The 24,091-nt window shown below is 52.5% G+C and overlaps 1 protein-coding gene across 1 annotated transcript; it reads left to right on the top strand.

Annotated features, from left to right (window-relative positions):
- On the top strand, nucleotides 1-24,091 carry LOC129513840 (transcription factor CP2-like protein 1; the record flags this gene model as incomplete). Its single annotated transcript, XM_055332245.1, has 14 exons — nucleotides 1-77; nucleotides 622-727; nucleotides 1,411-1,517; nucleotides 2,991-3,143; nucleotides 6,410-6,520; nucleotides 9,474-9,565; nucleotides 11,249-11,297; nucleotides 11,388-11,481; nucleotides 13,706-13,796; nucleotides 14,856-14,956; nucleotides 18,272-18,414; nucleotides 22,632-22,683; nucleotides 23,613-23,674; nucleotides 24,038-24,091. Coding segments are annotated over 14 exons (1,292 nt in total), but the record flags the coding sequence as incomplete, so codon positions are not given.

Raw genomic sequence — 24,091 nt, forward strand, 5'->3', positions numbered from 1 at the left:
GTCAATCTTATGAAATCCGACTGCTGGAGAATTGGAAGTTGGGAGACTTTCAAGATCTGAACACAAAATATGTCAAGGCAAGGCTGTGGGGCCACCCTCCCTCCCCAGGAGGTCTTGGGGGTCTCAGGGGTCTGGGCTTGCTGGTGGTGGGGGTCAGGAGTGCCTGGGCGGTTTGGGGAGAGCCCTGGAGTGGGAGGGGTTCCTGGTCCCTGGAGCGTGTTGTCCAGGCAGTTGAGGGCAAGCTGGCAGTGCTAAGACCTGGAGGGGCGTGGGCTGATGGAGTGGGCTCTGGGCTGGATGAACTCAGGTTTGAGCCTGGCTTTGCCACTTACTGAATCTTCCTGAGCTTTCAGTTGGCTCATTGGCACAAAAAGATATATAGGTTAGCTGTGTATGTAAAGCACTTAGTAATTCTGGAAAAGGGGGATAGTCCTCATTCTCACTGTCCTATGACTGGGGTTCTGAGGGGGGAGAAGCATGCAGAGCTTGAGAGCTGGGAAGGAAGGCTCTGGAAGGAGAGGTCTTAGTCTTGAAAGGTGGGAGATTTTCCCCGGTGGGAAGTTCTCTTGGGTCCTTGTCAGCCCCACACTTAGCTGTCTCCTACTGGCTTCTCCTCCCTAGAGCATCATCCAGGTGGGTTTCCACGACCGCCAACTGCAGTACACAGAGCAACAGCAGCTGGAGGAATGGCGGAGGAGCCGGCCCGGGGACCGAATCCTGGACATTGGTGAGTCTGCTGGGCCACGCGGGGCCCAAGGGCACTCCAAGTTCATTGGGAACCCCAAGAACATTGGGGTTCTTCTTGGATGCTGTCGGATGCATGCCTCACTAGGACACTTTAGTGTACCCTTGCCTCAGGTAAAACACTGTGCGAGCTGGCACCAGGCCTGCCCTCAGGGATTTCTAACTCAGAGCTCTGCCATCAGGGATTTCAGGGAAAGCATTGCAGAAGGCCCTGCCCTAAAGGATTCTGATCTGTGACGAAGGGAAGCATGGGCATCACAGGGATGGGCAACAGAAATTGAGTTTTGAGGTCTTAGGCGCTGATCCATAGTCTTTTACCTGTAACTCTGGGAGCCAGGTGTGTCTTGGAATTTAGAAGTTTTAGAATGGCAACAGGGTGTGTCGATCCCTAGCTCCAGGTAATGCCTCTGGCAGGCCATCCAGTACACTAATATTTCTGCAGCAGGGTAAAATGTCCGTTCACCCAAAATGGGACAAAGAACTCCGAATAGCTTTGTGGCAGTTCACGTTGGGCTTTCTGCCAAATGAGTTATGCAAAACTTAGTTTTCAGAACTTTCGGCATTTCAAATTGTGGTTAAGGAATTTGGACCTGTAATGAGAGTCCTTCCCTAAGCCTCTGGGAGTGGCTGACAATTGCACTTCTGTGTATGTGTATGTGTGTGTAGATGTTCCATCGTCTGTTGGTATCTTGGACCCCAGGGCCAGCCCGACACAGCTGAATGCAGTCGAATTTTTGTGGGACCCTTCAAAGAGAGCCTCTGCATTCATTCAGGTAAGTGGGAGGGAGGGTGTTCTCGGGGAAGCCAGAGTTTTGGGGCCTGCATGCATGTCGTTCCTCAAAACAGTCCACCTGCAGGGCCCCAACGGGCTCCTGTTCTATGTTGCGGGGATGTACGTTGAAGGGGAGGAGGCTACAGGAGTGTGGCTCAGTCGTGGAGCTAATTGGTCCCCAGAGCTAGGAAAGGACGTGGCATGTTGTAGAATACTGTGTGGGTTTTGCTTAACAATATGTAAGCTTGTTACAAAATAAGTATGCCCTCGCGTATATAATAGGTAATAATTTTTTTTCCATTATAGTTTCTTTTTTTTGTTTTTTTTTAATAAATTAATTTTTATTGGTGTTCAATTTACCAACATACATAATAACACCCAGTGCTCATCCCATCAAGTGTCCCCCTCCGTGCCCGTCACCCATTCACCCCCACCCCCCACCCTCCTCCCCTTCCACCACCCCTAGTTCGTTTCCCAGAGTTAGGAGTCTTTATGTTCTGTGTCCCTTTCTGATATTTCCCACACATTTCTTCTCCCTTCCCTTATATTCCCTTTCACTATTATTCATATTCCCCAAATGAATGAGAACATATAATGTTTGTCCTTCTCCGATTGACTTACTTCACTCAGCATAATACCCTCCAGTTCCACTCAGCCATTAGAAACAACAAATACCCACCATTTGCTCCATGATAGTTTCTATGATTAAATTAATTGTTTCATGATCAAGCACCTGGCATGGGTCCAGGAGCCTGGCGGGCCGCCGTGCTTCTGGGCTGACACGCACTCTCTCGTTCTCTCTCTATGTCCCTTTCTGAACCTCTTAGTTTTTTCACTTGTCTTATAAATCAGATAATGAACATAAAGTCATCATTGCAGTGCCTGGTCCATAGTAATTGCTCAGTAAAAGTTAGTGATCTTTTTTTTAACATGATTATAATATTCTTACTGTACTTTAAAGTTATTATAACACTACTGTATTAGCACAATAATATATATTATTGGAGTATTTATAGTATTCTGATAATAAATATGTTACCCAGTGCTTTTTCTGTAGCACATACTTACGTAGAAACATAGAAATGGCTCCAACTTTCTGCTCCTGCTCCTGGCCTGGCCCGAGTAACTCGGACACGCACCAGGCAGGGATCCCTGCCATGCAGTCTGTGGGATCTGCCAGGGGAGAGGAGGGAGTGAGGGTCCGTGGGCCTGAGCGATGGTGAGGACGTAGCTGGTCAGGCAGGGCCTCTGAGGTCGAGGGACAAAGGGGAGAGGGGGTGCCCTTTATAACAGGGGAAGGTGGAGGGGACAGAGGGCATCACCCTGGTGGAGTGTGCGTGGGGATTGGGGAGGCCGAGGCAGCTATGGACCTGATGGTGCGGGATGGAAACCTCCATTTGGCGAGGGGCCCTTGGGGAGTCCAGGGCCTGTCCCCAGTCCTTTTCTTGGCTCTGGCCCACATTTCCCCTTCCAGGTGCACTGCATCAGCACGGAGTTCACCCCCAGGAAGCACGGGGGTGAGAAGGGAGTGCCTTTCCGAGTGCAGATCAATACATTTAAGCAGAATGAGAATGGGGAGTATACAGAACACTGGCACTCAGCCAGCTGCCAGATCAAGGTGTTTAAGGTAGGACGTCCTTGCCACGTTCCACCTGTGGCCGCCTAATCCATGGGTTCCCTGCCTGTGCTAGACGGTGACAGCAGTGCATTGACCTTTGGGATTCCTGCTGGAGGCCCGGCAGGGAACTTGGAGTCCTGTTGGCTTGGGGCTTCTACCTGGACCCCTGAGGAGCATGAGCCACGTGCCCTGGGGTGACGGGCCTGCCCGCTTCGGGTGTCCTTTGGTGTGGGGCACCTTCTGTCCTCCGTCATCACAGATGGCTGTGCCCAGCTCTGCCTTGTAAGTCTGTCTGGATTTGCACGTTTTCAGGTTTTCCTTATCTTCCCCAGCACTTTGTAGTTGGCCACAGATTCTGTAGTTGCCAGTTTGATTCTCCTTAAAAATCAAGTCAGGACACCCCGTCCCGTGCAGGAGGCCTGGCCACAGACGTTCCCATGGAGGGCCCAAGGCCCTCTCTCCCTCTGCAGTAACCTCCTGTTGGAGAAAGAAACATGTTTGGAGGAACCGCCTCTCTTTTCCTTTCTTGCCCAGCCCCTGCCTATTAACTACTTTCCTCTGTCTGGACCCATACTTCTGAAAGATTTGGCGGCCAATGATGCAACTCAGGGTCCTGCATGGCCTGCGGAGTTGCAGGGTCGCAGCAGAGCCTGTGGCATCCACAAAGGTGAGGGACGGGTGGGCCCCGGCTCAGTTAGTGATGCTGCCCTACGTGGGAAGGTACTGGTTGTGGTGGGAGCACGCGATTGTCTGTCGTGCTAGAGCGCCAGCACCCTTCAGAAACCGGCTTCAGGACGGCGATGCCTTGAAATCCAACCTGGGATATTGGTTTCCTGTTGCTGCTGTAACGAATGGCTACACGTTTAGTGGCTTCAAACCACATGCACTTACTACCTTTCAGGCCCCGGGGTCAGAAGTCTGATGGTCTCACTGGACTAAAGTCAAGCATTGAGGAGGAGGGCTGCATTCTTTTCTGGAGGCTCCCTCTCCTTCCCTTTGCTGCCTTCTAGAGGCCTCTGCATTCCTCAGGCCACATCCACTTGTCCTAGGAGCTAGCAAGGGTGGCTGGGCTCTTCTCTGGTCACATCGCCCCAGCCTCCTCTCCTCCCTCCCTTGTCCACTTTTATGGACCCTGTGATTGTGCTGGACCCCCTGGGATGACTCAGGATAATCTTCCTGTTTCCACATCACACTGCTAGCAATCCTAATTCCACCTGCACTTTACTTCCTTTGCCTTGTGAAGTGACAGCCTCGGGTTCTGGGGATTAGGATGTGGCTGTGTTTGAGGAGCCCCTGTGCAGCGGGCACCGTGGCCTGTGGTCTTAGGTGCTGTCTGCTACTGGGTCTTGTGGGTCTGATTTCCCGTGGACAGCCCCACAGCTGTGTGGCCGGATGTCTTTGTCTGGTCCTGGTCACACCTCTGTCGTCATCATATACAGACCACATCTGTGGTCCTCGGGTCCAGTGGCACCCTGTGGATATCTGGGGCTCAGATGCAGACCGGCAGCAGGAGGGAGGGATAGTGTCTGTAGGACGCCCCCTGCCCCGCCCTGCAGAGTGCCTTGGCTTTCCCAGGACCCCCTGCCAGCTCCCCTTTCTACACCTCGAGGAAGAAGCTCAGGGGTGAGGACTCTGCTCACCAGGCTCCTGGACCGTACACTAGCTATCACTGAGGAGTTGGTCTGGAAGCTGCCTTGTCTGAGTGACCCAAGGAAGGCTTTGGCATCTCCTGCAGGGGTGCAGGGGCCCCTGTCACCTGAAACTGCCTTCTTGAATGCCTGAGGAGGTGTGGGCACCCCACGCACCCAGCCCTGTCACAGAGGCAGTTCAAGCAGGTGTGCGCAAGCTCCGGGTGGAGTCTGGCTAACCTGGCTGTGATTTTTCCCCCAGTCACCCCCGTCACTAGAAGCCTCCCACATATTGGAGCCAGGCCCTGGGGCTCTATGGGGGTGGCGGGGCCTCTGACAGGACAGGCAAGACCCCTTTTTGACCAGCCAGCTCTCCACAGGCCTCACAAGGCTGAGTGCCTTCCCCATACACAGGCTTGCCTCGTGGCTTCTGGAAGGGGAGGAAGAGCCTCTTGTTAGGGCTGGGAGGCAGGTGATGGGGTATGGATACTGTGCCTGGCTCCTTCTCTGGACACTGGATATGTCGTTCCTGTCCCCAGAGGACCCCCTGCAAACCCGCCTCCATCAAATGTGGGTATCACATCACCCTGGGGGCCGTTTTCTAAAGTGCCCTTGATCTGGAAACCAAAATTGTGTGGCCTGAAGAAGGTGCATACTGGGATGAAAGTCCCTGAAGGTGACACTGAGCTTGAGGACAGGTGGTTTTCACTCTCTGCGCACTGTGCACAGTCCGCTGCATGTGTGCTGAGACCATTCAGTTCTGGGGTTCTGGGGCTGCTTGAGGTCTTAATGTCTGAAGCCACCAACCAGGCTGTGAACTCACAGGTGATAGTCACAGGATGTCCAGAGTATCCGCATGAGCAGGGCCACCATGGCCAGCCTGGTGGCGGTACATCCCTGGGCATTCTCTCTTGGATTCTTTGCCTGGTCAGTACTTGGTTCTACTTCGAGTTTTTTTTTTTTTTCCCAAGGCCCCAAGCAGCCAGAGCAGGTTTCTCTCCATTCTTGACAAGTCACTTGTGCCTCAGTTTCCATACCTATAAATGAAAGAAATGGTAGTGCCTGTGAGACCTGGGCCCCTCTGCAAGTTGTTCACATTTGCTGGGCGCCCAGGATAGGCTCTGTGAGGTTGGAGGTCTTACCCTGTATGGGGAGTGCAAACAGGGAGCTGCAGATAATCCTGGGAGTTGGGAGGTCAGGAGGCCTTCGTGACACATCCAGGATTTCCCAGTATGCAGGTGCAGACCAGACTCCCAAACTCCCAGCAGCAGCTTTGACTTCTTCTACTTTCTTTTGCCCTCCACCCATAACTCAAGGAATGCACTGGGATTTGCTGTGGCAGCCAAGGGTTTTGTCTGTGGTAAAGATTGTTTCCAAGCATTTTCCCCTGAGTAACTGAGTGGCAGGACCCCGTAGCAGGCTGTGAGTTCCCTCAGGTGAGGAAGGGGAGAGGCTCCAGGAGGAGGATCATGTGCTTGACGCCTGGGAGGTGAGAGAGATGCCGACCTGTCCGGAGATCCCGCCTGGACTCCTGGGGCCTGGGGAGAGTGCAAGTCTTGGGACCTGTCTCTAAGTCCTGGGTCTTTCTCTGATAGCTGCCTCTGCCCACTTTGGACTAATCGGATCCCCTGTGCTCTGTACTTGTAGGGAAAGGGAGCTGACCGGAAACAGAAGACCGACCGGGAAAAGATGGAGAAAATAACTGCCCAAGAAAAAGAGAAGTACCAGCCATCCTACGAGACCACCATTCTCACAGAGGTGAGCCGGCCTGGTGCCGGGGTGCGCCTCCTGGGGCCTTCTGCCTGGAGCAGGATGACTGCGTGCTCTTGGTTTAGGTTCTTGGGAAATTGCCCACTTGGGTGAATGCTGCTTTGGAAAGTGCCTATAAAATTGTGGCAGATTCCTGGGTCCGGAGCTGTGTTCACATGATAAGGCCAGGGGGCCAGGAGGGGTTTTAGAAATATCTTCCAGTTCTGTGCTGCCATTTTTACTTTCCAGAATCAGGTAATTTTTTTTTAAATAAAGGTCCAAAATTCAAAAGTTAGAAGAGAGTGTATCTACACTAGAAAATGCCTCTCCCAAAACTGTCCTAGCCTCAAGCTGTCTCTTCCCAGGGCAGCTGGCATCTCTTGGGTCCCCATGTATCTGGCCTAGCTTTCTCTGCCGATGAAGCCAATTCATACATGTTTGCCCCACGCCCACCTTTTTCATACCAACAGTGTCCATAGACGTACTGTTCTGTAACTTGATTGCTTTATTTAATAGCCTGTCTTGGAGTCTGTTCTCCATCTGTTCATAAAAAGCTTTCTAGTTCTTTTCCCAGAGGCGTGGTCTTCATTGTATAGATAGATGGCCTGCTGGTGGACGTTTGGTGCTCTCGGGGCTCTTGCCGTTTCACACATGGTGCAGGGAATGACCCTGTGCATGTGAAGTTCTGCATATGGTAGAAAGCTCTGCAGGCTTCATTCTCAGAGCAGGCTTACAGGTCGGGGGTGTTGACTACTTGCCACTTTGTTGTTTGAGTAGAGACTGGAACTCGTCTCCTCCTAACCTGGACACTGACAGCACCTGCTCTAAACCTCCTTGTGTCCAGCGTACTTCTGAGACCCTCACTGTCACAGGCTCTTCTTCCGCTGTCACTGGGCACTGCTGGTGCCACATCTTACTGGGGTCTGTTGTGTGTTTTTTTTTTCTTTTTTACAATTTTATTTATTTATGAGAGACACAGAGAGGCAGAGACCTCGGCAGAGGGAGAAGCAGGCTCCATGCAGGGAGCCCAACGTGGGACTCAGTCCCAGGACTCCGGGATCACGACTTGAGCCAAAGGCAGACACAACCACTGAGCTACCCAGGCACTCTTCTGTGTATTTTTTAAGTAACTGTTCCCCAGTGTGTTCTGCAATCAGCCCAGCTCGTGGGCGTTCATTGGATAATTTGACTTGCTCAGAAGGCCCTCCACAGATGCAGGAGGCCCAGCCCCAGCTGTGGTAGAGTTAAGGCTGTGTTAAGGATGAGGCCCAGGGCACAGAGCATCTAAGAGAATAGTGGCCGGTCCTGGCTGGTGTGTGTGTGTGTGTGTGTGTGTGTGTGTCTGTGTGTGTGTGTGTGTGTGTGTGTGTGAGTGAGAGAGAGAGAGAGAGAGAGAGAGAAGCCATATGCAGAAAGGTATTTGCAACAAGATACAGTATGGAAGGTAATTTTGCAGCGGCATAGACATGTTACCAGTGTTTTATCTGACACAGGATAATAGTGACCAGAGAGCCCTGGTGCAGGAAGAGCCTGTCTAACTCTCAGCAGCAAAGCAGTGCGAGGACCTGCATTTATGAATCAGAGCTCAGACCAGTTAGTTTTCCCCAGGCCCCAGTCCCCTCGCGTGCAGGCCCTCCAGGGTGCCCTCCACACTCCCACTGCCCTCTGCCTACGGACACCTTTCCCTTCCAGGCCGAGCCTCAGCCTCTCTGCTCCTGACTCTCTTATGTCTTCCCCCTGGTGGACGAGAGGTACGGGGGTGCTTCAGACAGTGTCTGTCCACGCCCTTATCAGAGCGTGTTACAGTTGGTCAAAACCCCCGCCTGGCCCATGACCTTGTAAGGTGACTGTCAGCTCTTCCTCCTCAGCTCCGGGATTTACCACCAAGAAATTCCAGCCCACATGCACAACCGAGTTAAATATTTACCAACCTGTGGTTCGGTGGGTGATAGTAAATCTTCAGGAATGCTTCGAATTGGCCCTCTCCAAAGCGGTGTCATCACAGGGAAGGGGAGAAATGAATACTTTGTCCCCTGGCTTCCCCAACAGGCAAAACCTGTACGTCTTTGCTTTCTTTGGGCGATTCTCTCCTATGTTCATCCTTGGCTTCTGCTCAAGAAGTTCCTTGAGGTCGAGGATCACATCCTCCGTGTTTTTTGTGTATCCCTTAGCTCCTAGCAGGACGGCTGATGTATAGTAAACACGCATCGACTGATGCCTGAGAGGGCTGGCTGCTCCTGGAATGTTTCAAGTAGTGCAGGTTTTAGTACTGGACTTTTGTTTTCGATTTATATTTAATTATTCATTTTAGGGGGAGAGAGAAAGAGAGAGAGCAGAGGGACAAGCAGAGGGAGAGGGATAAGCAGACTCCCCGTTGAGCGTGGAGCCTGATGCAAGGCTCAATCTCACGATCCTGAGATCACGACCTGAGCCAAAACCACAAGTTGGACGCTTAAGTCACTGAGCCACACGGGCACCCCACTACTGAACCTCACGGATGATTTTTGTTTGGAAGTTATTTGTGTCCTGTGCTCCCACCTTCATGCTTGTACACACACTTGTCTACACCTGGTAAAACCTGCCTCTGGGCAGTTGGTCTGTTTTGTTAGTTCTCTTTTCTTAGGGACCCAGATGACCGACGATGTTTCTTTCCCTCGTTGGCTCAACACCTAGGAAGCCCACCGAGACACATGCCTGCCTTTGCTTGCTCTGGGAATGACTGAATTTTAGGTCTTCTCTGCCGCACTCAGTTTCTTGGGCACGGCCCTAGTACCCATGCTTCGCTGGCTCACGTGGGCCCTGAGAGGATGTGGGCTAAGTGTTGAGGGGTCAGGGCTTCCCGTGCTGGCCTTGATGGATGCTGGCATGGGAGGGATAGGTGCTGGGTCTGCAGCTCTGTGGCCTGAGTTGCTCCTGACCACCATGGCCCTCAAGTCACTACCATCCTGTGCTCTTTCCACAGTGCTCCCCGTGGCCTGACAAGGCCTACCAGGTGAACAGCGCCCCATCTCCAAGCTACAACGGCTCTCCAAATAGCTTCGGCCTTGGTGAAGGGTATGTATGTCCCTCTTTCACTCCCCTGGAGTGATGATGGGTGTAGTCTCCTTTCTTGGTCTTTGTGTCTTCCTCTCTTTGGTGCACTGGCATCGGTTTGGGCTTCGGGGTGGCACTTGTAATATTTGCACAGCTTTCTGTGCTCAGATGTGCTTCTGTAAACATCATCTGCTGGGGCAGCAGCGCAGAACCCACCTTCCCACCCCGGCTACCCGTAGAAGCAGGTTGGCCTGTGGGTTGCCCTTCAGGGCAGAATGGCCTCCTAGGCAGATGGGGCCTAAGGAGGCAGCTGTTTAGGGGGCTCCAGTGACTGTGAGGGGCCATCCTGGCTCATTCTGTGGTCCCTATGCACATTCTCTGGGTAGCATAGGACAGCTCAGGATGCTCCCTGCCCTAGGGTTCAGGGCTTGTAACAAGGAGCAGCCTCACACTTGGTCACCCAGCTCTGCAGATGCATGATGGGCCACACTGACTCAAAGGAGACAGTAGCGTGGGGACTGGCAGGCATCGGTCCAACCTGTCCTAGGCTTTGCGGCACAGGAAGGGCTCACGGCACCTCTGTGGTGGCCATGCATGTCCTGATCCTGTTGTGGCAGGCAGCAGGGAGACACCAGGCAGACCCAGCAGGTAGGCGTGGAACCTGTGGGCTCCTCACAGCCCGTGCTTGGCATACAGAGAAGCCACTGATGGGAGAGTGAGTGTCCATGAACTTGGTTTCACAAGGTGAGGAGGGGCCTCCTTGAGAATCGGGGTGGCATAGCCAAGGTGTCACAGATTCGGGCGGACCAAGTGTTAAGTCCCACCTTTCTGGGGGTGAGTTCCTTAACCTCCCTCAGCCCCACTTTCTCCACTACCAAAGGAGTGAGGATTCCACGCAGGGCCGGGGGTAGGGGTGGGTGTGCAAGGTGCCCGGCGCCTTACAGGCACTGGGCGAGGTGCATCTTGTTACCGATGACGGTGTGAGGGTCAGCCCGGTGAGGGCCTTGCCTTTATTGTCACTGTGGTAAGGTACTCGCAGAGTAAAACTTACCTCGTTATCGTGTTAAACGCAGAGAGAGACACCTACGTCCATTCACGTCGTACCTGCCCCACTGTCTGTTGAGGAGGGTCATTTAAAAATGTATTTTTTCTTTTAATTGGAGAATCCAGGTGTCAGGTCTGTGCCTTCCCCAGGAGTGAGCCCTGGAGGGAGGTCAGTGGGCCTCCAACTGTTAGAATGTTCTCGTGGATGGATGCCACACCGAGGCTGCTTGTTCCCTCCTCGAGGAGCCCACAGCCTTGTCCCATCTCCGCAGAGGGGTGTTGGCTGCTGCTGTCTGGGCCCCACGTGGCCGTGTGGAGCTCCTGGGGCGGCCTGCCCTCCCCTAGGGCCAAGCTGTGGGGAAGCTCTGCCTGGGAAGGAATCAGATGCAAACAAATGCTGAGCTCAGAGTGGAGTGGTGATCATTGGCCATGCTGTGTTGCCACTGAGTCATGTCTGTCCTGAAGGGTTGGTCAGGGATTGGAGGGATTGTGCAGACGGTTCCCACCTACATTTCTCTGACCTGAGAAATTCTTGAGGCCCTGCTGTGTTTCCAATTGCCATGCCTGAGGGGGGGGGGATGCACCAGGTTGGGTGAGGGGCCCGTCCCCACGTCCCTGAAGGTGTCCTCGCATCTGATGACCTGTTCTTTTCCTTTGCAGGAACAGCTCTCCGACACACCCGGTGGAGACCCTGCCCCTGAGCAACGATGTAAGTGTCTTAGCCGGGCTGTCTGGCTGCACATCCCTGGGCAGACCCGGCGCGGTCGTTTCAGGACCCTTCCTCTCTCTCTGCCTGCAGCACCTGCTCCCATCAGCCTCCATCCAGGACGCCCAGCAGTGGCTCCACCGAAACAGGTTCTCACAGTTCTGTGGGCTGTTCGCCAGTTTCTCAGGTGAGCATCTTTGTGTTGTTTTTCAAACCCACAGGGATATTAAAAACCTGTAACAAGGCCACTTGCTTTCAGGATTTGCTGCAGTGTCTGTAGGGCCGTGGTTTTGCCCTGGAGACCCGGTGTAGCATGGGTCACTCACCTCTGCTGACCCTGTGCCAAGTGCTAAGATACGAAGTGCTACTGCTGGGAGTTTCCAGTCGAGAATGGCTTTTAGGAGACCATCTGGGTCCTGTGGGGGGTGCCCTCAACTGCCCGGGAAGAGGCCCTTTAGCCAGGGGGCCGGGGCATACTCCGCCTTCCCGGCACTTCTACCACAGTGCTGCCCGTTGGTCATATTGTCTCTGGAGCCACGACCTTTGAGAAGGTGGTGAAGCCACAGGGGAGAAGGAGAAGCTGGTTCTTCCTTCTCTGAAAGGTTCTTCAAGCCCTTCCTGGTGGGGCTATCACACAGAGTCCTGGGACCAGGGCTGTGGGGTGGAAGGGTATACTGAGCAATGAACTTTGCGACCAAGTCAAGTTAATCCAGGATGACAGGGAGTGACGTTTTGACAAGAACTAGGGCAGTGGCTGGCAAGGGCATCTGTGACAGTGGGAAGAATACCACACATGATCTTCTTTCAGCTCAGCTTTTGTAAGAACTTATGTTGGGGGTGGCCAGTAGGAGGAGGGTCGGACAGGGACCCTGTCCTCCAGCAGTTTGCAGCTGAGTCCACGCAGATGTGCGAACCACACATTTCCATGCAGTGTGACCCTTGGGTGGTGGGCAGGCTCAGAGGAGGGGCCTGGCTTGGGTCAAGGAGGAGCAGGGAGGGAGGCTGCCATTTTAGGGGTGGTGCTCAGGGTGGGCCTTCCTGAGAAGGTGGCCTTAAGCAGAGGCTGGGCTGAGGGGAGGAAGTGAGCCAAGTAGGGATGGGGGAACTGTGAGATGTCTGAGCAGGGTTATGTGCAAAGGCCACAAGGTGGGGCCTGCCTGGTGTGGCCACAGAGCAGAGCACCCAGGTGAGCGAGGCCAGGTGGACTGGAAAAGGAGGTGAGGTCACAGAGGTCCTGGGGGCCTGAGAGAACAGTGGAGGGATTTTGGCTTTTACTTGTTATTTAGGGGGAGCCCCTGTGCTTACAAAATTATGCCTGAAAGTGTATCTTTTTTAAATTTAAATTTAGAGAGTAAGGAGGAGAGGCAGAGGGAGAAGCAGACTCCCTGTGGGGCAGGGAGCCTGACATGGGGTTCAATATCAGGACCCTGGGATTGTGACCTGAGCTGAAGGCAGCTGCTTAACTGACTGAGCCACCCAGGCATCCCACTGAAACTGTGTCTTAAGTAGGGCAGGAAAAAGGGGTTGGATATCTTCACTCCTGGCCATGTGGCTGCTGGCTGGTTTCGGCAGAAAGCTCATCTCATACTTATCCCTTGGAGAGTCCATATGGGCACAAGGTTCTAGGGGATTCCTTAGGCTTTGTGGAAGGGACTGCATCCACGGACAAGGATGTTTATAGACCTTTGTTCATAATCACTCCCAGCTGGGAGCATCTCTAGTGCCCATTGGCAGAGTAGACATGTGACTGTGGTATATTCATGCAACGAATAATGTCTAATAACGGGCGTGAATGATCTCTGACCACAGCCAGCATGAGTGAGCCCTGAAGCACCTGGGAGGGAGGGAGCCAAACATAGGAAAGCGTATCCTATTCCATTCCACTTATGTAAATGTCAAAGAAGCAAGCAAAACGGAGACCTGTGAGGAGTCAGGACAGTGGTTCCCCAGAGGAGGGGGAGTGGCTGGCACGAGGGGCCTGCGTGTGGTGGGGGAATGCTCTGCCCCTTGTTCTGTGTGTGGGGAGTATAGGTGCCTTCACCGTGGCTGCAGCCTGTGGGTCATGCTCTTCTGCATGTAGCAGGTGCATGTGTAACCGGCGTCCTGGGCTAGGTTACATGCACTTGTTAGTGCCAGTAAACAGCAGGGGAAGGGACAGGCAGGCGGCGGTGGGGAGGGCCTGTTGGCTTTTGTAAATGCCTGTCTGTTCTCCTGAGCTTTGAGGATACTGTTCGTCTCTTGGGCTGTGATTTTCTGATGTTTAGCTTTTTGTTCTCTCCATGGACCGTCCGGTGCCCTCTGAGGATGAGGCGGACGCTTCCCTGTCCCCTGCCCACACAGTGCAACATCTGCAGGTGCCTGAGGACGGAACCGTGTGTCCCACTGATGGGTGGCCCCATTTACTTGCCTAGGTGCTGACTTGCTGAAGATGTCTCGAGACGATTTGGTCCAGATCTGTGGCCCTGCAGATGGGATCCGGCTCTTCAATGCCATCAAAGGCCGGTGGGTATCAGTTTCCAGCTGGAGGCCGGGTATGGCAGGAAGCCCCGTCGCAGCCTCTTCAATGCTGCGGTATGGGCCAGCTGGTGGGTTCAGGGCTCCTCTGGGAGCAGGTGCAAGAGGAGGCCCTATGAGACGGGATCAGGGCCATGTGGGTGGGCGGGGCTGAGCCCACCACAGTTCACCCTGCCGGGAGCCCCTCCCCCTTCTTGGTTTGGCAGGATCCTTGGCCCTGGATCCCAGCCCCGCAGCCTCTCCTCAGCTGCTTGCATGGTCCTGGGTTTCCAGCTCTCTCCTCCCAGAGGAAGGTGTGGGACTGTGTGGCAGTTCTCAGTTCCCCAGGCAGACTGGAGAGCAGGGCCAGGTGTGAGGGGGCTTCCCGCTGTGGTGGATGTGTTTGGGGCCATGCTGTGCAGTCCAGCAGCCCCGGCCACGTGTGGCTGTGGAGCGCTTGATCTCAGATTGATTTGACTGGCCAAGTGAGCTGCAAATCTCATTTACCTTTCACAGATGGACAGCACAGTTCTAGAGTGAAAGAGAGAGCCTGGGTGTGACTCTTGGGTCTGCCTCTTAGGATTTTTACACTAGACAAAAGCGCCTAACCTCTGTGAGTCTCGGTTCCCTTCTCTATAAAATGAGGGCCATGGTTCCAGTCTCCCTAGGTGGTGTGAGGATGAGATAATGTAGGCATGTGAAGTTCTGGAAACAGTTCCCGGGGCAGAGTAAGCTAGAGAAACTCTTTGCTCTTGTTACCACCCTGAAAAATGCCTATGTCTTGAGATGTGAGTTCTGAGCAGAGCGCCATCATGGCAGCTTGCAGGACCCGGAGGGGTTGTCATCCCTCTGTCTCTGGGCAAGACTGCATGAAGCCATAGAAGCCCAGTGAAAGGCCTTGTGCATCCCTGTGGCCTCTTTTCTTCTGATTCCTTCACTGTGCTAGTTCCACCCTGTGTTTTGGAACATTCTGGAACAACAGAGCTTTGTCCCATTCCCTTGCGCCTCCCCCCCCCCGCCGCCACACACACACACACAATACCAATTTATTTCCTCTCCTCTTGCCAGGAATGTGAGGCCAAAGATGACCATTTACGTCTCTCTGGAGCTGGAGCAGAACAGAACACCCCTGCAGCAGAAGCGGGATGGTGGGGACAGCAGTCTGTGTGGTGAGTTGTGTGGAGCAGCCCAGGGCTGGTTATTGGGTGGCCAGGTAACAGGAAGACCTAGCACCAACACGAGTTCTCTTGCTGAGGACGTTTCCACTGATCCACCTCCATTCGTGCAGGATGAGTTTTGGTCAACATTCTCCTGGGATTGAAATGTTTAAGGTGGAAAGTCTCTGCCAGAACACATGCTCCAGCTTCCTTGTTTCCTTCCGGGGGAGCAGGCCCAGAGAGAGGATGTGTTCCTCACAGCTGCTTAGCCACTCATGGGCGAACCAAGGGTCTGGCCTTCCGACTCCCAGGCTGGTGACAAGTGCTGCCCCATGGCCATAGTTCCTGGGGTTTTCCTTGAGCTGGAGAAGGCTTTCCCGTTTGGTGTGGCGGCTGCACGGGGGCTAAGGAGTAGAGCTGCAGGGGCCAGGGCACCTCAGGGCACGTGACTCTTTTGGGTTGGTAGTTTGGAGGCAGTTTACTGAGAGGACACAAGCCTTGAGGTCAGCTGAGCCTGAACACCAGTGCAGGCTGTGCCACCTGTTGGCCATGTGGCCTCAGGCAGGGCTCCAGGGCCTGTACATCAGCTTCTGCACGTACAAAATACAGAGAACAATGCTCTGCCCAGGGGGATGAGGTTTTGGCGAGATAAGGCATGTAAAGCGAAGTGCCTTGCTTTTGACTGTGAGTGCTGAGGGTCTGACCACTGCCCACCTTAGGCCGCAGAGCCCGTGCTCCGTGTCTGCAGAGAGTGGGGGAGTGGCCCATGTGCTTCTGCAGCTCCCACCAGAGGAGATAGAGGCTTGCCAGGTCGCCATCCCCAGGGCTTCCTGCGTGCTCACCCACTCGCTTCTCCTGGCAGGGACCGTTGGCAGTGTTGTTTCACTGTAGGGTACACTGAGGCACAGGCTGGATAACTGCCCCCAGGGGACAGTGTTGTACGTGGCAGAGCCGAGACTCAAACTTTTAGACCCTAGTTGCTGGCTTCTGAGCCCTCGTGTCTGGCCCCTGTACATTCCTGGAGAATGTCCAGGTCCTCACCCTGCTTCTCAGCTGTTAACCTGTGAAGGACACATCCTGAACCCCAGGGTTTCCTGATCATGCAGAAAGGACAGCCTCATGCACGGCACCTGCTCAGAGCAGGAGCTGTCCATGCACAGCTTGTGATTCACGCTGCAATGCTGGTGCTGCCCCTGCACACACCCCGAGGCCCCAGGACAGGTCTTGGTCTTGGTTCTAGTGTTGCTGAGTTGGGACTGGAGCTTGGGACTGCCTCCTCTGGAGCCTCGTCTTCCCCCCAAACTGCCACCCACATGATCCTGGAGGAGAGGTGGCCAGGGAGGGGTTCAGAGGAGTGTCTGAGCCTTCAGCTGCTCCATGCATTCCTGGCAGCACCCACACTGAGCTGGGGGCGCAAAGGGCTGGTGACAGAAAGGTACAATGAAATGCACTGCCTGCAAGTTGTGTAGGTCTTTTGGGCCGGCCTGATTTGTTGGAGGAGTGAACTCAGAAGTGGAAGTGGCTCTGAAGCATTGAAAAGACACAAAAGTTCATTTGAATCTGTCATAGAAAGGGATCTTGGAAAAGAGCCCTGGTGTTCTAACCGGGGGTTCCTATGGGAGGGGCAGGGTGCAGTGGCCATGTCCTCTGCCCAGTATCTGACAGCGGGCCAGCCTGCCTGAAGTCGTGGGATGGCGGGTCGGCCATGTGGCTGGAAGGCCATGGCCTCTGCCAACCCCTTTGGGAGGGAGTCTGTGTTGGGAAGTGCACATATGCATACATGTGTGCTTCTGAAGTACAGGGCCTCTCATCAGCCACTGCAACCAAAGGTTCCTCAGTTGAGGTAGGAGTTTGGGAATCTCTAGTTTAATCCAGGTGCTTTGCATTTGAGGGATTTGGGCCCCCCCAAGGGTCAAGTAATCCTCCTCCCTGGGGTGCCCACAGAGCTGACTCCTACCCAGCTAGTTTGGGTTTCCCGTAAGGAAGCATTTCCATCCTTGGGGTCACTGTTATCTTCCACCAGGCAGGCGATGCTCCCAGCGCACCTCTGCCCTTTGTGGTCACAGTACTGGAGCGGAGGAGTATTTGCGCTGCAGAGAAGGGCAAGGATGAGACACATGTGCCGTCAAGTAGCAGTTACCCCTTGCAGAGAAGGGAACCCCCCTCCCTACACTGTTGGTGGGAATGCAAGCTGGGGCAGCTACTCTGGAAAACAGTATGGGGTTTCCTCAGAAAGTTAAAAATAGATCTACCCTACGACCCAGCAATTGTACCAGTAGGTATTTATCCGAAGGATACAAACATAGTGATTCAAAGGGGCACCTGCACCCCAGTGTTTATAGCAGCGATTTCCATAACAGCCAAACTATGGAAAGAGTCCAGATGCTCATCAACAGATGAATGGATAAAGATGATGTGTTTTGTAAACACACAGGCACACTCTGGAATATTACTCAGCCATCAAAAAGAATGAAATCTTGCCATTTGCAATAATGTGGATGGAGCAGAGGGTTGTTATGCTGGGTGAAATAAGTCATTCAGAAAGAATTATATGATTTAACTCATGTGGAATTTAAGAAACAGCTGATGAATGTAGGGGAAGAGAGAAAAATAAAATAAGACAAAATCAGAGGAGACAAACCATAAGAGATTCTGAACTCTAGGAAACAGTTAAACTGAGAGTTGCTGGAAGGGAGGGGTCGGGGGGATGGGGTAACTGGGTGATGGGCATTAAGGAGGACCTGTGATGTGATGAGCACAGGGTGTTACTACAACTGATGAATCATTGAACTCTACTTCTGACACTCATAATACAGTATGTGTTAATTTATTTTAAATAAATTTAAAAAGAAGTAGCAGTTATCCTTAAATCCTGCGCTTTGCCCCCAGGAGCCATCCAGCGTCCCGCTAAGCCACGGAAAGGATGCAGAGTCTCTCCTCTCCCCTGCAAGGGTGTGCGTCTGGCCGCACATCAGAATCACTAGAAGCTAATTAGAAATACAGAGCTCTGCCAGCAGTTCTTCCTCCAGCCTCCACTCCTCCACGGGTGTCATTGGGTGTGGGGTGGATGCAAGAGTTCCCGATTTTATGTAAGATTCCCCCAAGAGAGACTAGTACAGGAATGAAGAACCATATCCTGGCTGCTTTGCTCCTGTGGTTGGGCTCTGCAGAGGCTTTGTGCCTGTTACAGCCAGATCCCATCGAATGAGTCTGGGCACGAGCATCCTTACAGCGGAGTGACTGATTTGGGAGTTGGGTATGAGGGGTAGGCAGGCTCCTTAGGAGCAGGAGTGTGTTCTACAGAAGGCCCTGTCCCTTGCCCTCCAGTGTACCATGCCATCTTCTTGCAAGAGCTGACCACCTTGGAGCTGGTTGAGAAGATCGCCAACCTGTACAGCATCTCCCCGCAGCACATCCATGGAGTCTACTGGCAGGGCCCCACAGGCATCCACGTGGTGGTGAACAACGAGGTGAGCGCTGTCCCCACCCCTGCTCCTGGCCCCGGGCTCTGGGCTGTAGGGAGGCACAGCAACAGGTGCCAGAAATGGCCCCTCTGGGGCTTGGGGAGGAGGACTTATGCCCCAAGATGGCAAACGGGTTTCAGCTGTGTGCCACATGCTCTTGGCTGCCCTTAAGTGCAGGTGGAGAGAGTTCTGAGGCTCTGAGAGGCTGTCTAGTATCCACTCCATACCCCATCCCCGGCCAGGCGCCATGTAGGAACCATGGTGCAAACTGCACCCCTGCCCTCAGGGTGTAAGTTTGCAGGTCCCAGTGGCAGTGGAATGGACCATGGACTGGATGATGGAGAGGACACAGGTCACATGGGAGGACAGAGCCCTCCTCTGCTGACCACTGAAGGTACCACAGCCTTCCTGGGTCTGCCCTTGCCTGCACAGACCTGTGCGGGACACCAGCAGCCGATGGCCGAGGGCAGAGTGATCCGATCCCACTCCTGGCTAGGGAGGGTTTGCAGCTGCATTTAGGCATTCCTGCTCATTGTAGAGCAGAGTCTCTTAAGCTTCTTTTATCCTGGAATCCTCCTCTTGCTGACAATAGCCAGGAGTGGCAGCATTTATCCACTGCTTCCTGTCCTAAATGCACATGTAGTGACTCTTGTAATCCTGACAGCCTCATGCTGAACTGGGTGAAATCTCATTTCACAAATAGGAAACTGAGATGCAGAGAAGCTGAGTAATTGCCCCAGGTTGCACACCTCGTAAGGGGTGGAGGTAGGGGGGAGCACTGGGGGAGCCCAGAGCCCATGCTTCTAGCTGCCAGGTTAGTCCACCTCCCCTGCAATGAGGCCTCAGGAAAACAGCTGGGCTGAGGGGAACAAGGGTGGCCCCCTTAGCCCCCAGCAGACCCCAGCAAGCCCATTGTGGGAACTCTGAGAGCATCTCTGTAACGGACTGTAGATGAAGTGGGACATGAATGGCGTCTAGGGAAGTAGAGAAGATGTGGGCTCTGGAATCAGACATGTGTCCCCACCCAGACCTTCCTCCTAGGGGTAGAGTGACCCTGGGCAGATTTACTTAACACTTTTGAACCTGTTTCCGCATCTATAAAATGGATAATTAACCCACTGAACAGGTTGTAGTTAGGATAAAATGAGAAAAGAGAAAACAGCCTCAGGCACCGAGAGACACCAGGGACCGGTGTGATGGTGGTAACTGACAGTGCCAAGTGCTTTGGACTTTTGAGAGCAAGTGTTGTAGAGATCTTTAAGTTTGACAGTGTATAAAACGTAAAGCTTCTAACAGTCTCTGTGTTTTCATATATTGTCATTATTGGTGATAATCCTATTGCCACTTGTCGTTACAATTGCCTGAGCCCCTTAAATGGAAGTCCCCCATTTCATGGGAGTTTGGTCCTTAAAGTTAGCAAAGCGGTGGTGGTTTCCTTCTTCTTGAATTAAAAAGTAATTCACCAGGTGCCTGGCTGCTTCAGTCGGTGGAGCATGAGACTCTTGATCTTGGGGTTGTGAGTTCGAGCCCCATGTTGGGTGCAGAGATTACCTAAAAATAAAAAATAAAAGAATCTTAAAAAAAATACAACCCAGTAATTCACTTAGTGTAAGTCAAGAAGTATAAAACAGCTGAAGGCAAATGTGAAAGGCACTTCTCTTCCTTACTCTTTTCCTGGAGGAGTTTATATTAGCTTTGATGTGATTTTGTCAGAGGATGCTTGCTGGCATCCGTCATGTGCCTGAGCACTGTGTAGGTGTGGATTCTCAAAACACATCAGAGTTCCAGCTGTACATTTATCTGCCACTTGTTAGTTTTTGTCACCTGTTCAGAATTTCTTCTGTATCCTTGCATTGAGATCTCAGACAGCTGTTTTTCCAGCCCCCACCTCACAGACAAAACGAAGCCCAGAGTTCTTGACCTAAGCACTCCCTTGGGAATAGCCAGGCAGGTTAAGACACCGGCACAATGGGCTGCTGCATGGCACAGGAAAGTTGTCACTTTGCACTTGGGCACGAATTTCTTTTGTGAAGACGAAAGCCAAGAATGTGCAGAACGCTTGCAACGTCACGGGTCCATGCGGGAAGTCCCTTCCCCGGCTTGCCCTGGGCCCTCCAGAGTGGGCAGTTAAGCAAGTGAAGCAGAGAACAGAACCGAAATGCTACCTCAGGGGATCCCTTGGTGGCGCAGCGGTTTGGCGACTGCCTTTGGCCCAGGGCGTGATCCTGGAGACCCGGGATCGAATCCCACGTCGGGCTCCCGGTGCATGGAGCCTGCTTCTCCCTTTGCCTGTGTCTCTGCCTCTCTCTCTCTCTGTCTCTCTCTCTCTCTCTCTCTCTCTCTCTCTCTCTGTGACTATCAGAAATAAATAAAAATTAAAAAAAATAATGAAAAATAAAAAAATAAAAATAAAAAGAAATGCTACCTCAGCTAAGCAGGCGATTCTTATTCTCCGAAGTCTCCTTGCCTCTTAACCCTGAATCAATTGGAAACCTTTGGTTCTTAATTGCCCGGAGCGGTGGAGGCAGCCTGGCCAGCCGCAAAGCCGGCCCCTGAGGTGCAAGGGCACTTAATTAAACAAGAGAGTTACTGATTAAGCCCGTGTGGGCTCCATGTAGGGCTTTGCATGCCCAAGTGGCTGGGCTGCCAAGAGTCCAGGAGGGAGCAGGCCAGCAGTATAGAATAAATGTACTTCACGCATCATTAGGCCCGGCAGGGAGGGGCAGGGGTCCTCAGGTACATAGATTTGCAGGATTTGGGGCAGTAATCCAGAGGCGGCAATAAATATGGATTGCATTTTTTTAATTTGCAAAGGAGTTTTGCTTTGTGGTAGCTAGCGTGTGTGTTGTGGGTATGTCTTTAAGTATTTTTGAAATACTCTTTCCATTTATATTGTGAAATATGGCATGTGTGTGCAAGGAGAATTATAAAACTTATTTTTACAGTTTAAGGAAGAGGTAAGTGCCCAATACTTTCGCTCAGGTTAATGAAGTATTATGTCAGGAGCCTCTTTGTGCCCTAATTTCCATTTCCACACCACCTCCACCTGCTGCTCTGAATGTTGTATTCATTGTACCCTTTTCCTCCTCAATATATCATTTAATTTTGCCTAATTTAAAATTTCATGGAGGTGGAATAATGGCATGTTTTTCTGTGACTTCCATTTCCCTTTATATTTTTGAGAGTCACACATGTTGAAATGCTGCCGGAGGCCACTGGCATGCTGAATTAGGTCACAGTTTATTCATGCTCCTATTGTTACTGATTGACATGGGGCTGTTTCCAGTTACTATTTTTTCCAAGTTTTTATGTAAGTAATCTCTGTACCTGATGGGCTCAGACTCAGCCCCAAGATCAAGAGTCGCATGCTCTTCACACTGAGCCAGCCAGGCGCCTCTGCAGTTACCGTTCCTAACAGTGTTGCTGGAAACATTCTTAGGTGTGCTTTGAGTTAGGCACATGCAGGGGTTTATCTAGAACACTGGGCTGGAGGAGTAATGTAGTAGGCCCCGTGGACAGCTTTGTAAAGTGGTTGTATAGATTAACACTCCACTAGCCGTGGGTGCCGATTCCTGATGTTCTGGTGCCAATTCCTAACATTCTGTATCCTGGTTCTGTTCTTTTGTCACGGAAGCAGCCCCATTTTCTAGATGGGGCATGGAGCCCAGAAGGGAAAAGGTCGACTTGTCTGAAGTCACCCGGTAGTTCATCAAAATGGAACCTGCAGAGAGGCGGCTGGGGAATCCTTCCATTCCTGCCACTTGGCCGATGGAGGGAGTGGCGCTGTGTTTATATTGGTCCTCGTAGGACTCTGATATGCAGAGGCCGCTAACTCCCAAGATGTTTTTTTCCTTTTTCAAAGCACTTTAGTTTTTAACTTGTTGCCGTCGTACACATACATGCTCCTGTAATGTGTCCATTATAGAGATAGGAGGACCCAGTAAAGTAGGAAAAATGAAAACGAAAGCAAACGTGGAGTCCCGTGGTAAATACTAACATTTTGCTTCCCTTCCTGGCTCCTTTCTGTCGTTTATGTTCAGTTTTTGTTACTTACAGCTATAATCAGTTCATATATTTATCTTGTTTTGTGTTTCCTTGGTGAGTGTTAAGTGTGACCCTCTTCCTGCATCTGTACAAACACAGTGGCTGGGATCCGTGTGGTCAAGGCTTTCCATATTATGAACTCATTGTCGAAGGGACGTGGTCTCTCTTTTGCCTTTCAGATGGTGCAGAATTTCCAAGATGAGTCTTGTTTTATCCTCAGTACCTTAAAAGGTAAAGCCCCCCTCCTTTTTTTCTTGTTTAGTTAAAGTATGTTGGCTGTGCCTCCTGCCCCATCCCTGAGTAGTAGAGTGAGGAGACACCCAAACTGGTGAGTGGGGCCGGCCCTGCCTGCTCGGTGGGTCCCTTGAGAGAACGTTATCTGAGGACATCCTCTGGCTAAAAGTTGAAACGTGGTCCAGGAAATGTGAGGACTATTGAGATCTGCTCCAACGTCAGTTCTGAAAGGCAAACCCTGGCCAGGCAATGTGATTTTCCTGGTGCTTGAGTAGACGTAACTCGGTGCTTGAGTAGAAGTAAGATGCGCTTGGGTTTTTCTCCAATGGAGGTCTCCAGGAGGAGCAAGTGTGGAATAGAACAGCTGAGCCTGCAGGCCTAGTGGGGTGTCAGGGATATGGTGTGAGGGGCAGGACATGAAGCTTCCACCTGAGGACAGGTCTCAGAAGGAACTCATGTGCCAGGAGAAAGGAAAGACTAGCTGTAGCCTTCCTTAGGGCCAGGGCAGGTGAATGTATGGGGTATATCAGAATGAAAGCCCTGTATGACTGGGTCAGAGACCCTGAACGGTGGCAGGGCCATTCCTGTCCTCCTTGTTCTGGATCTAGCCAGTAACTGCCTTCAGAGAGCTAGGGACCGTAATACCCTGAGAACCACAGTGTGGTTCCAAAGCCTTCTTGGATATTATAGAGCCTTTAGTTTTTGGGCCTGGGGCTACGGTAGAAAGACCCATTGCCAAAAAGAAACTCGATAAGGCAGAAGGCATGTGAAGGCATGTGCTGAAATACCTGTTTGTTAGCGCTCTCTGCAGTTGTATTCGGAGCCAGTATTGGTGGCAGGACTTCCGCTGGTACTCAAAGGCCATGCGCTCCCTAACACCCCAAGGTTATGGCGTCGGGCCTTTCTTCCCTTGTCTCCCTTGGCAGCCGACAGCAACGATGGCTACCACATCATCCTGAAGTGTGGCCTCCGAGCAGAAGTAGAGTGTGTAAGCCAGAGCCTCCCACTCCCAGCACCGTGGATTCCTTTGAATGTAGAACCTGCACCACCATACGCTTCGGCCTCACCTGGCAAGCTGTGACTGGGAGGGACTTGGCCCAGTCTGTGGAAGCCATGGACCAGTAACCAGCGGGAACCTGTGGATGTGGTCTCTGGCATGCAGAAAGCCAATGGCTCCTCTCTCCTTCCTCTTGACCTCCAGCTTTTGAGCGGTTCCTTGTTCTTTGCCTGCTATCCTAAAGAGGCAAATGGCAGGGGCATCTTCTCTGAAACCCCTCAGTCCCTTGTTGGAGGCTGGTTCACTGGGTATCTTGGTGCCAGTGTATCCTTCTGACTACTCCCCTGCCTCCAGGGAAAGCCCTGCCTCCCATCAGCCGTCATCTTCTCTGGTGACCAGGACTGTTGA

This window comes from Nyctereutes procyonoides, unplaced genomic scaffold (genome assembly GCF_905146905.1).
Source record: "Nyctereutes procyonoides isolate TBG_1078 unplaced genomic scaffold, NYPRO_anot_genome, whole genome shotgun sequence".
In the NCBI taxonomy this organism is placed as follows: Eukaryota; Metazoa; Chordata; class Mammalia; order Carnivora; family Canidae; genus Nyctereutes; species Nyctereutes procyonoides.